Source organism: Grampus griseus (genome assembly GCF_964374135.1).
Source record: "Grampus griseus genome assembly, chromosome: 12".
Taxonomy (NCBI): domain Eukaryota; kingdom Metazoa; phylum Chordata; class Mammalia; order Artiodactyla; family Delphinidae; genus Grampus; species Grampus griseus.
In genome coordinates, this window is record NC_139006.1 from 16,717,639 (window position 1) to 16,731,841 (window position 14,203).

General features: G+C 43.8%; 1 protein-coding gene across 1 annotated transcript in view; it reads right to left on the minus strand.

The window, feature by feature from the left end:
* Window positions 1-1,805: 1,805 nt before the first annotated feature.
* SPPL3 (signal peptide peptidase like 3) overlaps window positions 1,806-14,203 on the minus strand; it is a 118,683-nt gene continuing 106,285 nt past the window's right edge. Inside the window, exons 4-11 of the mRNA XM_082667243.1 lie at window positions 13,294-13,413; window positions 12,444-12,522; window positions 11,438-11,550; window positions 7,275-7,381; window positions 6,629-6,792; window positions 5,663-5,862; window positions 4,494-4,603; window positions 1,806-3,533 (exon numbers count right to left, since the gene is read on the minus strand). Coding sequence (XP_082523369.1) covers window positions 3,462-3,533; window positions 4,494-4,603; window positions 5,663-5,862; window positions 6,629-6,792; window positions 7,275-7,381; window positions 11,438-11,550; window positions 12,444-12,522; window positions 13,294-13,413 — 965 coding nt within the window. The 3' untranslated portion in view covers window positions 1,806-3,461. The remainder of the gene's footprint in view (window positions 3,534-4,493; window positions 4,604-5,662; window positions 5,863-6,628; window positions 6,793-7,274; window positions 7,382-11,437; window positions 11,551-12,443; window positions 12,523-13,293; window positions 13,414-14,203) is intronic.

Sequence of the window (14,203 nt, forward strand, 5' to 3'; positions counted from 1 at the left end):
GAAGCTGGATTCCGAACCTGAAGAAGTTAAGAGGCTTGCAGGTAGAAAGCAGTCTGTAAATTGCATAGGAATAGAAATAATTTCTGGATTAAAAAAACCCCAAAAAACCCCTCTTACCTGGCTTATCCCTCTGAGAAGAGGGGAGGGCCCGAGTTTTACTACTAGATTTGCAGCTTTTCAGTACAAACTCCTGTAGCAAGGTTGACACCTGTGTTAGGAGCCCTTGTTCTTGATTTCAGTGACGGAAATTGCCAAAAAAATGGGATTGAGTGAAGGAAGGAGGTTGTCCAGCCCAGTATGCACTGGAAGACCAGAAGCAGAATGGGCTGGTTTCCTTCTGATCCTGTGCTGTCTGACCTGTCTCTGTGGAGAAGAATTACACAGTTGACATTCACATATGTACAAAACTGCTACATTCCAAGGCTCTGACATAAATGTTAGGCTTTACAAAACACAAATGTCTACATACAACACTGGATCTGGTCAGCAGTAGTGTGAGAGCTGCTATGCAGACTCGGCAGATTCTATTTTTAACACTTCATTGGCAAAACTCCCTTCCCTCCATTCTTACAGAGAACTAGTCCTTTTGTTTTTCTTGTGGGTAACATAACTTACCTGCTTAACCAAGGCCTGTGTTGGCATGTTACAAAGGCAATTCAGATAGTAGCCTACCGCCCCCCGGCCCCCTGCAAAGCCCCCCCGCCCCAGTTTCAGTTTGAACTGTTCCTACACAGGGAGCTGTGCAGCTGTCTTATTCAGAAAAGGCGTTAAGTGGTAATAATAGTCATGGAACATGCTAGGCTTTGGATAAACTTTGCTGCCATATCTCCATTAGCTCAAATTAGAAAGAAGAAAGTTACTGTGAAAAAGTGAGAGTTCCAACATGCAGACTCTTTGGGGGAAGAAGATCCCCAGACCAGGGAGGGAGGGAGGAAGGGGGTCCATGCTGGAACTTTGTCAACATGCCTTGCCTAATGCAAGAAACTTCTTAGATACAAAACCCCAAAACTCAGTATCTGAGAAACCAGGAAAAATAAGACCAGGACATAAGTATATGAAGCAGGGGCGAGAGGGAGGCTGTAGGAGAAACTGAGAGCATGTGCTTTAACTGCACACCCCACCCTCAACCTCTCCCCGTTAGAAGAGCCTAACACCTCCAGAACCGGGCTAATTCTAGCATGTCTCCTGTGTTTAATTTAAAACAAAAGGAACATTTGCAGTTACTCTGCCGAAGTTTCAAGGGCTCTGAAGACTACAACTGGAATCCAAATTACATTCAGGAGTCCTGTATGGGTATTTTCCACCGAAATCTGCACAAAAGCAATGACAAAAATTTACATTCTTTCTGTCTGGAATTTAGTTTTGTAATGAAAAGTTAGAAAAATTACAATGACAAACTGCCAGGATATTATTTTTAACTATTATTGGCACTTGCCGTTAATCAGTCATTCTGGAAGATTCCCCCCACCTCCTGCTCTGCTCCCTGTTTAAGCAGCCATTAGCATCCTTGAGGGCTAAGAAAGAAGTACAGCTGCTCAGCAGAGAGTATATGGGTGTACTTCTGGTCTTCACTAAACCCAGAGGCTGTTTTGAGTTCTGTGGACAGCAGAAGCCTCCGTTCTCTGATGTTTGTAGGCTGAACCAGAGCTGCAGGAGACCCCATCTGGAGACAGACAGGGGCTTCCTGAAGTCAGTCTCCTGGACAGGCAGAGCAGGTGGGAGGGGACGGGAGCTCCATTTGGTACCAACAACCAAAAGTGAAGATGAGGTAACAAAGGCTAGAAAGGAGTCATTTATTTAAAAAAAAAAAAAAAAAAACCAACAAAACAACAAAAAACATACAGCCTTCAGCAGGATCTGAAGACATGACGGAGGAGCACACCATCCTTACTGCCACGTGCACCACCTGTGAGTGCCACCCACCGCGACCTCCAGCCATGGGGCCCACAGCGCCCCAGTTTATACACAGGTCACCTGCTTAAGTAAGGGAGAGCCCAGGAAACATGGGCCCTTCTCCAACCCCTGCTCTCAGGTGGGCAGGCCAATCCCCGGCTTCTCTCTGCCTCCAAACAACGGGCAATTTCCCCTCAGGCTGTGGACACCACTCCCACTAGTCACTGCTGGGACACTGGGTCTCCAGCCAAGGCCACAGCACACGGGCAGATTTAAGGGTCACAGCAGCTCATTCTTGCCACAATTCCTGGAACGTAGGGCCCATCTCCGGGGGTGTTTGACATTTGTCCCCAAAACCCAGTTGTCACAACAGGTAAACCAAGACTATAATCACAACAGCAAGGACAGGATCGTGTTGCTTTTTTCCTTTTTTTTTCTTAAAGGAGTGAGGGCATGGAAAATACAGCACACCAATGAAACAAAATGCCAAAAAAAAATACAAAAAAATAGAAAATAGAAAAATGTATTTACAAGTAGTACATTACTATGATCAGAAAGCACAAAGACACCTGCTGCTATAATACATGCACTGGTTCAAGAAGAAACTATCAAAAACCCTGCAAGGGAGAAGCCTGTAAAAATGAAAAAAGGGCCAAAAAGTTTTAACTTTTCATCCCTAATTTGCTACACTGATCAAAAACCAAATGAGCATCCCCTAAAGTCCATGAGTATATCAGTGCAAATACTATACTGTTTTTTAACTGCACGTTCAGTTGTGGAGGGAAAGACAGCCGCTTATCCATATACAAGGAAGCCAGAGTGAACTGCTCTACATGCTAAAAATTACAGCAAGCCCCTGTCTGCTATACAGCATGATCTTAGCAGGTTTTAATTTTTGTTTATTCATATATATCCATGTGCATGTGTGTGTATGTATGTATAAAAACCGTGCCCTCGTTCGCTGCCAACACAACATCTGGGTGGACGTGAACTCATTACAACAAATTCTTACGTGTATGTTGTAAGAAGTCACTCAGTGTCTGTGGATTTAATAAGTCACTTCACACCACAGAAAATATTTAATAAATCCAAAAAACGGAAAGAAGAATATAATGACAGAAGAGTTTCTGTCTCAGTTCTCTGAAACTGAGTCCCCCATAGGAAACTGGTCCCAAAAGTTCTTGAGGGTTCACTGAGGAAACCAGTTCGCTAATGTTTTTCATCCTTTTAGTGTTCAAAGGTATAGAACAACTCCTTGCCCTTGTCAGTTTAAACAGTCACATCTCCGTCCCCCAAAGGTTAACAGTCTGGTGCAGATCCATAAAAACGGGGGAGGGAGGAGTGCTGGGGAAGGTCTGTCACTTCAGGAGGGGCTCCACCTCTCCAACGGCAGGAAGAGAAGGAACCACGCAGGCTCCAGCACCTCGCTCCTGCAAATGCATAATCCGGTCACATGGCAGTCCTTAGACAGATAGATCTCCAAGTACCAGGCCAGCTCTAAGAGGAAACAAAACCACACGTGGACAGAAAAGGACTGAGAGGCCATTCTGGTCGCTCTCTGTGATCCATCATACTTCCAGGAATCGGGAGCTGCTGGACTTGGAGTGGAATGGCTCAGACCACATCCGCCGTAGGTCACCCTGGGAAAGAAGGAACTTCACTAAGTCACAGATTTCAACTCGAGGCATACATACCTACAAGTCCTTTCTGACTCCTGATCTCAGATCAGATTGCTTCTGTGGAGAATCAAAGAACATTCAAATTTTACTCACTGAAAAGTAACCCCTCATTCTTTGAAGAACTCCTAGAAGGGCTCTTAGGCCCCTTGAGTGGGTAAGGGCTTTTACCAACTCCGCCCTGGTGGCAGTTTATCACTTATGGTTCAGATGATCTAGGCAAGATAATGAACCTCTGTGCCTGTTTCGTCATCTGTAAAATGTGGATGATAATATAAATCTTGTAAATCAGATAATGCCCTTAGTTTTTACAATGCATTTCTTAATTATTTCCAAACTTTAATGCAGAGTATTAAAGGGCTATTAGGTGGCAACAGGGTGCTTTTTTTTTTTTTTGCGGTACGCGGGCCTCTCACTGTTGTGGCCTCTCCCGTTGCGAAGCACAGGCTCCAGACGCGCAGGCCCAGTGGCCATGGCTCACGGGCCCAGACGCTCTGCGGCACGTGGGATCTTCCGGGACCGGGGCACGAACCCATGTCCCCTGCATCGGCAGGCGGACTCTCAACCACTGCGCCACCAGGGAGGCCCCAGGGTGCTGTTTTTTAAGAGAAGCAGGAAGTCTCTGTAGCGGGGCTTTAGGGATTTCAGTTAATTAATCCATGACCAGGTGGTAAGGGGTCTACTCATGAGTATTGTCAGCCAATGGCTGTAAGAACCTGGAAGAGGTTGCTAATATCAGGTTAGCAAAAAAAAGCAGGCAAACAAACAAAATCCTCCCCAAACAACAAAAACAAAAAGATCCCGCTCTCAAGATCAAGAGCTTAGGGTCTTAAGCAGAACCACCTCCAGCGAGGAGAATACATAACCAAGTCCAGGGTCAATGCCATGTTATTGCTTTCACTGGTTTATAACTGCCTCTCTCACCTTTAAATAGGCCATCGTGAGGAGTGGCAATAAGGTAAATGGCACCAAATAGAGAAGGGCGGGCTGGGCTGCTCGGTGAATTCGAGACGCCACAGTAGCAGTGAGTAGACCTGCCGGGAGACAGAAACATTCGTGAATAACTCCAAGGGGACAGCCCCGAGAGAGGAGAGCCGCTGTTACCTGGCTGCTGCTTGGCACAGTCCTGAGATTGTACAGCTGTAATGTGACACATTCCATCCAATGGTGGGGAGTGAAATGCCCAGCTTGAGCAGGTAAAGAAACAGGGAGCAGCACAGCTTTCAAAAGCGTAGAATTCTAAGGACCTGTGAGTAGCCCAAGTCCCACTCCATGCCCAGGTCCCTGGTTCCAGGCCTCATTTCAGCCCTGAGTGTGCCTGGTCTCCCTCTGTCTCCTGTGGTATATGATGACAGACTTGGAGGCAGAGACCTGGGTTCAAGTTTCAACTCTGCTGCTTATGACAGCCATATAACCTTGGCTAAGGCCTTTCACGTCTTGAGCCTCAGCCTGCTCATCCGTCTAATGGGGATACCACAGTTGCCCTGCCCCCCTCAGAGCCAGTGGAGTGGAGTGGCAATGAACCCACACCTATGAGAGCACCGTGGACTATGAGGTGCTCCTTCAGTAGGAGGCACAGAGGCAAGAAAGGTGCTCCTTTCCGTTCACTGTCGTAGCTGTTGGAGTACAAACAGGTTACTAGCCCAATTACAACCATCTCTTCCTGTCTGCCCGAATCAGAGCTGGCTAGAGAAAAGCTGGCCGAGGGAGAGTCCGAGGTCAGAGGTGATGGAAATGTTAGAGCAGATGAAAGGAAGTATCTGTCTAATAAAGTAGGAAATAAACATGACATTCGTTAAACTCAAGCCGAAGATTTCATCGTGTGGTAGGTCTTCTCAACTTTGAGGCCTGACCACACTTTTCCTGCAATGTTCTTCAAACATATTATTGGATAGGGAACTAGGCTGCTGGCCAACACATAGAGCATCTTTCATCTCGTGGGTCAGTTTTTTTCCTTTGTGGTTGTTTATAACAGCAACCAGAGTCACTGCTTTCCTTTCATCTGGCATCTGCAGCTAGAAGACCTGATTTAATTCCAGGGGTTGGAGGACAGCCAGAGAGGGGACTGCATGCAGTCTCTCTGGTTCTCTTACCTACGAAGTATCCAATGAGGGTGCAGTGAAAGTAGGAAACCTTCTGCATGCGTCCGGAGATGTTGGCGGGTCCAGAGGCACTGCAGGAGTCACCGTTGGCTTGCTTTTTGTAGTTGTCGTAACGAAGGACAAAGCACAACAGGAGTCCAGGCATCACGATGTCTCCAATGCCCAACATAGAGAAGTGACTGCCAGTGGAGCTGGAACGTAGTGTCACATGTCAGGGTTGCCGCCTTCTACAACCCCATTTCTCCTCCTGCGCAAAGTCTGTTCACTTTCTAAGAAGTCAAAGAACTTATCTGAACGGTAGATGGCAATCTCTATGGGTTTAACAACACTAGTTTTTAAGAGTTCAGAGATTAAGAGCCACAAGAGTACTGGCGATTGAGGTCTTCAGCCCCACCCTAAGTGCTTCGGGAGAGCACCGCCTAAGTGACTGCTGGAGCCATCTGCTTGAGCGCTGCCACCTCTAGAAATGTCAAGCAGCTCACTATGTGTCACACATTCACTGCTAAGACTTCAAATAAGCACCTACTACTACCAGACATGGGAGATTAAAGCAGCACATTGATTTTTCCAAGATTATAGTTCCAGGAACTGTATAATTTTAGCATTAAGACATTTTTACAAATGTCTTAGAAGTAAAAAAGATCCAGATTCTCCCGTTAATTCCCTCTAGCCAACTTTAAACTATGGTAACAGGGGTAACATAGAGTTGTTTGATAACATTATTCAATATTAAAAAGCTGCACCTGTATCACTTAATGATCAGTCTTTGCGAGTTGATCAGTCTTTGCAAGTTAAGTCAGTATTCTTGACCCCATCTGTAAAATGGAGATGACTCACAACCCTTTTCCAGTCCAGCATCAGAATGCTGATGACAAAGACAGACAAACTGGGGAACAGAGGGGCAGAGGAAGGCAGTGTCCTCACCATCATGAGATGAGGCTGACACGCCAGTCTTACCTGGGGAAGACCAGTTTTCCAGGCAGAGACAGGCGAGGAACATCGCGCCCAACATTGGGCCCCAGGTGGAGCTTCCGGGATAGAACGTCAAGGGGATTGTCAGCCGGCTGTGTGGCCACCTTCACCATGACGTTGCTATTAAAGATGTAGGCAGAGAAAAACACCTGCCGAGGGGAGAGTCACCTTTACCAGAGGGAGCTGGAAGCACCCCGATCTCAGCACCAGCCCTCTTTGTTCTTAAGAGCAGAGTCTCAGTACTGCATCATCAAGCTTTTTAGACGGCACGCTTTGAGGAGAAAGAAAATCTTTGCTCCTGTGTGTACGTGCAGATTTTTTCTCTCCACACCCACAGAGGAAGCCCTTACAGCAGAGCTGCCAGTGCTCCAGGGCAGAGAACCTAGCCTGCCTGCTCCCTTTTCCACCCCGAGAGTCACACGTGTACCCTCTATGGTAACGAGTCTCGACAAACACAGGCACGGAAAGCTGCCTGCTCACCTTTTAACAGGTACAGTGCAGGCCGGAGTGGTCTCAGACAGGAGGTACTCTGGCAAGCAGACTTTGGATATTTAGAGTTAAAAATTTTCCGGAGTGAATGTTCCAATTAAACACAAAGGAGAGCAGCAGCTTTGGGGAAACAGACACTCACCCAAAAGACATCGTAGATTAAAAGCCCTGAGAGAAGCAGGCAGGAGACCTTGAGGCTGGGCAGGCGGACGAAGGCGATCATAGCGACACAGAGACCCATGGCCAGGGCTGGGGAGGAGACAGCAGTCAGTGTGGAGCACAGGCTCAGCTTCTCTCCACAAGCTATTCAGCTCATAAACCTAACAGAGTTTGTAAGTCCCTCAAAAAATCAGGCAGCCCTAAACCCCAGTCTAAGATGTTTACACCTTACTAGTGCAAAGTGCCCACCGTTAGCCAACTGTGACCTGCTCGTATTTGGGGAAATCCCTTTTCTCATGCTCTAGATGGTGCTCAACTAAGACCCAGGGGACTGTTCTGAATGCTAAAGCTCTAAGTCAAGCTCAGTTCCGGCCTCCCAGCTCTCATCTCCTGCCTCCCCCCATTACTTCAGATGCATCGCCCTTGCTCCTTTAAAGCCAATGCACACCCTGGATCACATCTTTTTCACTTACTTAAGGACACTGTTCCAGCCACTCATTTTATGCTCATCCTCCCCACCTGGGTCTAAACTAAACACAACAACTCAGAACTGCTCAATGACAGGATTCTCCATGACTCCACACAATGTCATTCTATCCCTAATCTTCCAAACAAGAAACTCTGGGTTCCTTTTCATCTTATCGTAACCTTCATCACGCACACTCAGGCTGCAACCACCTGGGGTGCTCCTCTTGACTGTCACGGCACACCTCGGTCATGATTCCCATACTTCCTAGTGTGATGTGTGTATCCTTTCCCATTTTCTGTCTCTCTCCCCCACTTACTCTTCACTGCCATTGTCAAAAATCAGTTCACATCATTCCCTGCCTTAAATCACAAGGTCCCCTACTCTCTGAAGAATCAAGTCCGACTGTAAAGGCATAACTCACACAGAATGGCGCTGCACCACACGCGCTTGGCCTCAAGCCTCTTCTTTTGCTCCTATGCCTCCACCTACTCCTTCTCTAAGTTGAGCGATAACCTCTTTCCAATCATGCCCACCAAGTCTCCCCACCGTACTCCATGTTTGAAGAGGCAGCATGCATCCCATCTGACTACTTCAGAGAAGGTTCTTAATACAAGCATGTTGAATGAGAATCACTCCCACCCCCAACTGAACAGTGCCACCAGCCATGTCACATCCCTGAAACACACGCTCAACTATTCATACAGTTTGCCTCTTTTTCTTCATTCATCAGCTTTTGCAAACATACCACACCACTTACTGGTCAAATTCTTTCAAGTCTTCCCAAATTTAAAAGATTAATTTGTAAGATGAAACTGAGTAGATAAAAAATTATAGATTTAGTTCAAAAAACTCTGAAGTACTTTCTTAATATTAATGCTTCTTGGTATAACTCTGAAAACATACTTCATGCCTCGCCCTTTAAAATAACCACATTTATCATTCTGTTTTCAGAAGAACATATTTCAGAATGTTACAGTCACGTGCTAGAAAGCTATCTTTTCTGTTAATAGCAGAAAACAAGTCAAACACACATCAAATACCAATCTGAGAAACAAACAACTAAAAAGCTCAAAGACTCTCTCCATTTTTTTTTTTTTTTTTGAGGGAAAACTAAGCTTGGTCACAAGGGCAATGTAACTAGTGTAAACTGGTAAGAGATCCTTGGACAAGTAGATATTGGGAAGTAGCAACAATGACAGAAAACGATATAAAAGTTAAGGCCAGTAAGGGTTTGGGGAGCCTCCCTGAACACTCAATGACAGCACCACTGTAGCTGAGCCGTCCTCAGAGCTGCCAGGGACACAGTGCCTGGAGAGGAGAGGAGCCCCTCAGACGTGGCACTGCCTCCAAAGAGCTCCGTTCCAAGGTCTGGATTAGCCTCATGGTTGCTTGGAATGGGTAACAGGAAAAAGTGTGATCCATACCCATAATCTCTGCTTTCCAAATTCCTCCCTTAAAAAAATTCTTTAGATAGTGTTACAAACAGTATAAAATTGACTTTTGTGTTTCAGCTTCCTTCCCTTCTGAAACACCAAGAAAGGAAAAGGTGAACAGACTTTGTGGAGCAGAGCAGTTAGATAAAATTTCATGAGATTAGTAAAGCAAACTATGAAAATAAGAGAAGTAATAAGGACTGAATGAAAAAAGAGGTGGAGATGGTTACAGGGTCTTAAATAAAAGTCTAACAATGTCTTAAGGGAGAGAACAGAAGAATAATGGCGGACTCTGAGAAATGTCCTTCTATCAAAACAACTATCAAGATGTTTTGATAGTACGTATGAAATATACACAGGAGTTCTGTGACTGTGGTTAGTCACTTCTCAGAACCTGTTTCCTCTTCTGTAAAATAAGAACAATACTAGTACCTACTTCAAAGAGCTGTATTCAGGATTACATGAGAAAGTCCATGTAAAACACCCAGCAGAGTGCCCAGTGCATAAAAAGCACTCAATAAATGTTAGCTATTAGTACCTTTATAAAATGATATAGACATGTATTTATATTATTACACAAAAGAAATCTCTATCATATACAACATATTACATGACATACATTATATATTCCACATATATTTATATATAATATGGATATTATATTACAGTATAATTCCATTTATATTAAGAAAGTATAGTCTACACAAAAATTTGTATTCCAGTTTTCACAGTAGCATTATTCACAATAGCCAAAAAAGTGGAAACAACTGATGAATGGATAAATAAAATTAATGCATCTATACAATTAAACAGTATTTGGCCATAAAAAGGAATGGAGTACTGATACAAGTTACAACATGGATGAACCTTGAAAACATTATGCTGAGTGAAAGAAGGCAGACACAAAAGGTCGTATGTAATTTTATTTATGCAAAATGTCCACAAGAGGCAAATTCACAGAGATAGAAAGTAGATTAGTGGATGCCCGGGGCTGGGGTGGGGGGAATGGGGAAATGACTGCTACTGGGTGTGGGTTTTGGAGGGTGGATGTGAAGATGCTCTAAAACTGATTGTAGGGGACCTCTCTGGTGGCGCAGAGGATAAGACTCCGTGTTCCCAATGTAGGGGGCCCAGGTTCAACTATATCCCACATGCATGCCGCAACTAAGAGTTCACATGCCACAACTGAGGCGCCAGTGAGCCGCAACTAAGACCGAGCACAACCGAAATACATTTAAAAAACAAACAAACAACAAAACAAACCGGGGACTTCCCTGGGGGCACAGTGGTTAAGAAGCCACCTGCCAATGCACGGGACACAGGTTTGAGCCCTGGTCCAGGAAGATCCCACATGCCGCGGAGCAACTAAGCCCGTGTGCCACAACTACTTAGCCTGTGCTCTAGAGCCCATGAGCCACAACTACTGAGCCCACGTGCCACAACTACTGAAGCCCACGTGCCTAGAGCCTGTGTTCTGCAACAAGGGAAGCCACCGCAATGAGAAGCCTGCACACTGCAATGAAGAGAAGCCCCCACTCAGCAACGAAGACCAGCCCCTGCTCAGCAACGAAGACCCAATGCAGCCAAAAATAAAAAAAAAATTAAAAAAACAAAAAAACCCCCAAACTGATTGTAGTGTAGGTTGCACAACTCTGCAAATATGCTAAAAACCACCGAATCGTACACTTCATTTTTTAAAATAAGTTAATTAATTAATTAATTAATTTTGGCTGCACTGGGTCTTCATTGCTGCATGCAGGCTTTCTCAAGTTGCAGTGAGTGGGAGCTACTCTTCGTTGCGGTGTGCAGGCTTCTCACTACGGTGGCTTCTCTTTGTTGCAGAGCACGGCCTCTAGGCACACGGGCTTCAGTAGCTGTGGCTCGCGGGCTTCGCTGCTCCATGACATGTGAGATCTTCCTGGACCAGGGCTCGAACAGGAGTCCCCTGCATTGGCAGGCGGATTCTTAACCACTGCACCACCAGGGAAGTCCCCCGAATTGTACACTTTAAATAGGTAAATTGTATGGTATGTGAATTACATCCCCAAAAAGCTGTTATTAAAAAAGATCTTAAGAATGTAGGTAAAAATAATGAAAAATCTGATACATAACGCCATCTGTGGACACCTAATTTTCATGGTAATCAGAGGTACCACTACTAAAACACAGAAAGTAGAGGAAGAGAGGACAAATTTAACCATAAATGATATTAAAATTTCAACTTGTCACATAGTAGTTACTTACCATCCATGAGAAGCCAATGGCCAGTGAGAACCCAGATGAGAACGAGCATGACAGACAGAGAGAATGATAGTAATTCAGCAGCAGTGAAACGCCCACAACAACCAAAGGAAATCCTGGAAAATACACAACATGTATTGGACTAATGGACAATAAATTATATTCAATAATCAAACTCTCCTTTGGTTCTTCATTATCAGAATTTGTGATGGCCAGATTAAAATAGTAGGCAATACCTAGATACCCAGAAATCCAAAATACCCAAATCTCTCTGGAATTATACTTCTGCATCCATTAGATAATGTACTTTTTATCCCAAGTTATCAACATGGGATGGGTATTGAGAAGTTTAAAGTGATAATATCTTTAGAAAATCTAAATGTAGGGGAAATTCTAATTCTTATGAGGAAAACAAAATGAAGAAAGTCAACAATTCAATTCATTAAGCAAAGATGAATAAAATTAAGATGGTACATCTATGGTTATCACTAATTCCTGGGAAAATCAGCCGCCTCAAGTGACTGATTTCCTAAGTGCATACAGCATTCTCCATTAGCACAGCATTTTGTTTCCATGGAGCAACGGCTTTAGGAGTTAAAGTGTGAACACTGGGATTAAACCCCAGTGGCTGGTATATATTCTAGGTCATCAAAGACGAAAGGCAAAGAATGTTTGAGTCAAGCACTATTTTCATATTCCATTAACTAGTAAAGGAATGAAAACGTTGCTTCAAAAGAAAACTCATCTTTCAATATAATCAAAGCAAGGAAGCATATTACAGTGACTCTGACTTCCTAAGATTTGTTTATATTTCCTCTGCTACGAAAAGGTGCAAAAAGAAGTACTATCTTACAGTTTTAAAAAAATCAAACATTTCACTTTCCAGTCTTCTGGCATTTGTGTGCTTTAGTCAATACCAAAAATTTAGACCCCTAATACTGCTATCAAGTATGAGACAAAAACATACATATACAAGTTTACAATTTAGAGGAAAATCCCAAGTCCTTACTTGTTCTGAGGTGAACAGGGTCTTGTTAAATACTGGCACATCGGGAGAAGAAGAAAAGCAAAAGCTATCGTTGCAAGAACTAGAGAAAGAAAACGTATGGTTAATTTTTTTGTTGTTTATTATTTTACTAAGCATAAGAAAAATGGCATGACTTATGGAAACAATCATTGCCCAGAATACTTTTCTCGACAAGTGCATACAATAGTATTAATTAACTAGAGAAGAAAAGTATCTTTCTTTAGCACCACACAGACAACCTCTTAAAAAAAGATTACCTGATTTGAAGTAGGGTTAGCATTGGTAGGTTTTCTCTTTCTCACCTATCTCAACAAGAAATGATAAACAGCGGGCCAGGGTATGATCTAACAAGTCTAGCATTTTGATGTTTCACACATGTCCATCGTCGTTCAGCTTGAAAACGGTCAGATAGCTGACAGTCGAATTGCTGTGATCAGCTATGAGTGTTTCTATCGGCAGAAACATGGGTAGGGGTTGCCAACGACTACTCTGCCAACTGGACTTTCTGGTAACCTAGCAGACAAGGAGCCACAGCCAAAGCAATTCTGCTCTCGTGCCACAAAGCTCATGAGTTTTCAACCCCTGGCCTTTCATTCAGATTGGGTTGGCAGGTCTGAATGGATGATACAGGTATCAAGTATCTTGCAGGACTGAACTGATGATACAGGTATCAAGTGGTTCAAGGAGGAGTTGGGGGAGAAAAAGCCAGACTTATGAAGAAAAACTTGCACAGTGCAGTGTATAAATCTTAATTTTTGAATGATGATTTTAAAAAAGTTTTAAAAATTTCCTTTCAGCTTAATGTTAAGATCAGATAGAGGAACTCATTTACCTGCTGTACATATTGTAAAAACTACTTGAACTGAGTCAAAGAAGAAGAACATTACTAGGAGAGAGACAGATGCTCCAATTGGAAGGAACAGGGCCTGGGTAGAGTCAATAGTTTGGATACCTGAAAGAGAAAAAGGGACATATCAACGACTTACCTAATAGACACTGTACCCATGTACTTCAGATACATTAACTCATAAAATGCAGACAGTTCTAGGGATTAGTATATAAAATATAGATTATCTAGGCCCTTGGATTCTCTCCTTCCCAGTGAAGACTGTGAGCTCCTTGCTGTCCTCATAGTGCCTTTATTATAGTAGGTGCCCAAGAAATACTTGTTGAATTGACTTACTACCTCCTGGTGCTACCATCTGGATGACAGGGTGCCAAAACAAACAAACAGCAAACAAGAACATTAAGAGGCAGTAAAAATTCATTTTAGTCAATTTGAGTACAGCTGTGGTCCTGTATATATAGGTTTGGTAAGAGAGGTGGTTTAAACCCCCTGACTAAAATAATTTCTCATCATCTGTGGATTTAATGTACTCATGTTCATTCTTTCCCATTGTTGCTAATAGTTGAGGACTGACTTTGGTGGGGGAGGGGGGGAGAACAAGATATATCTGGAAACAGTAAATCAAAAACATTTCTTTGTGGGAACATTTTAAAGAGTAAATAGGAGATAAATGGGGGAACCAGAAGCTCTTGGGATAGAGCAGGATTTAGCACAGTGGTTCTCAAGTCTTGGCTGCTCATTAGAATCACCTGGACAAGCTTTAAAAAAATCACAGTGCCCGGGCCCAACCCCAGAGCCAACTAAACTGAAATCTCAAGGGTTAGTAGGTCCAGGAAAAACTCCCCACAAGATTTTATTTTGGGGGCTTCCTTGGTGGCACAGTGGTTAAGAATCC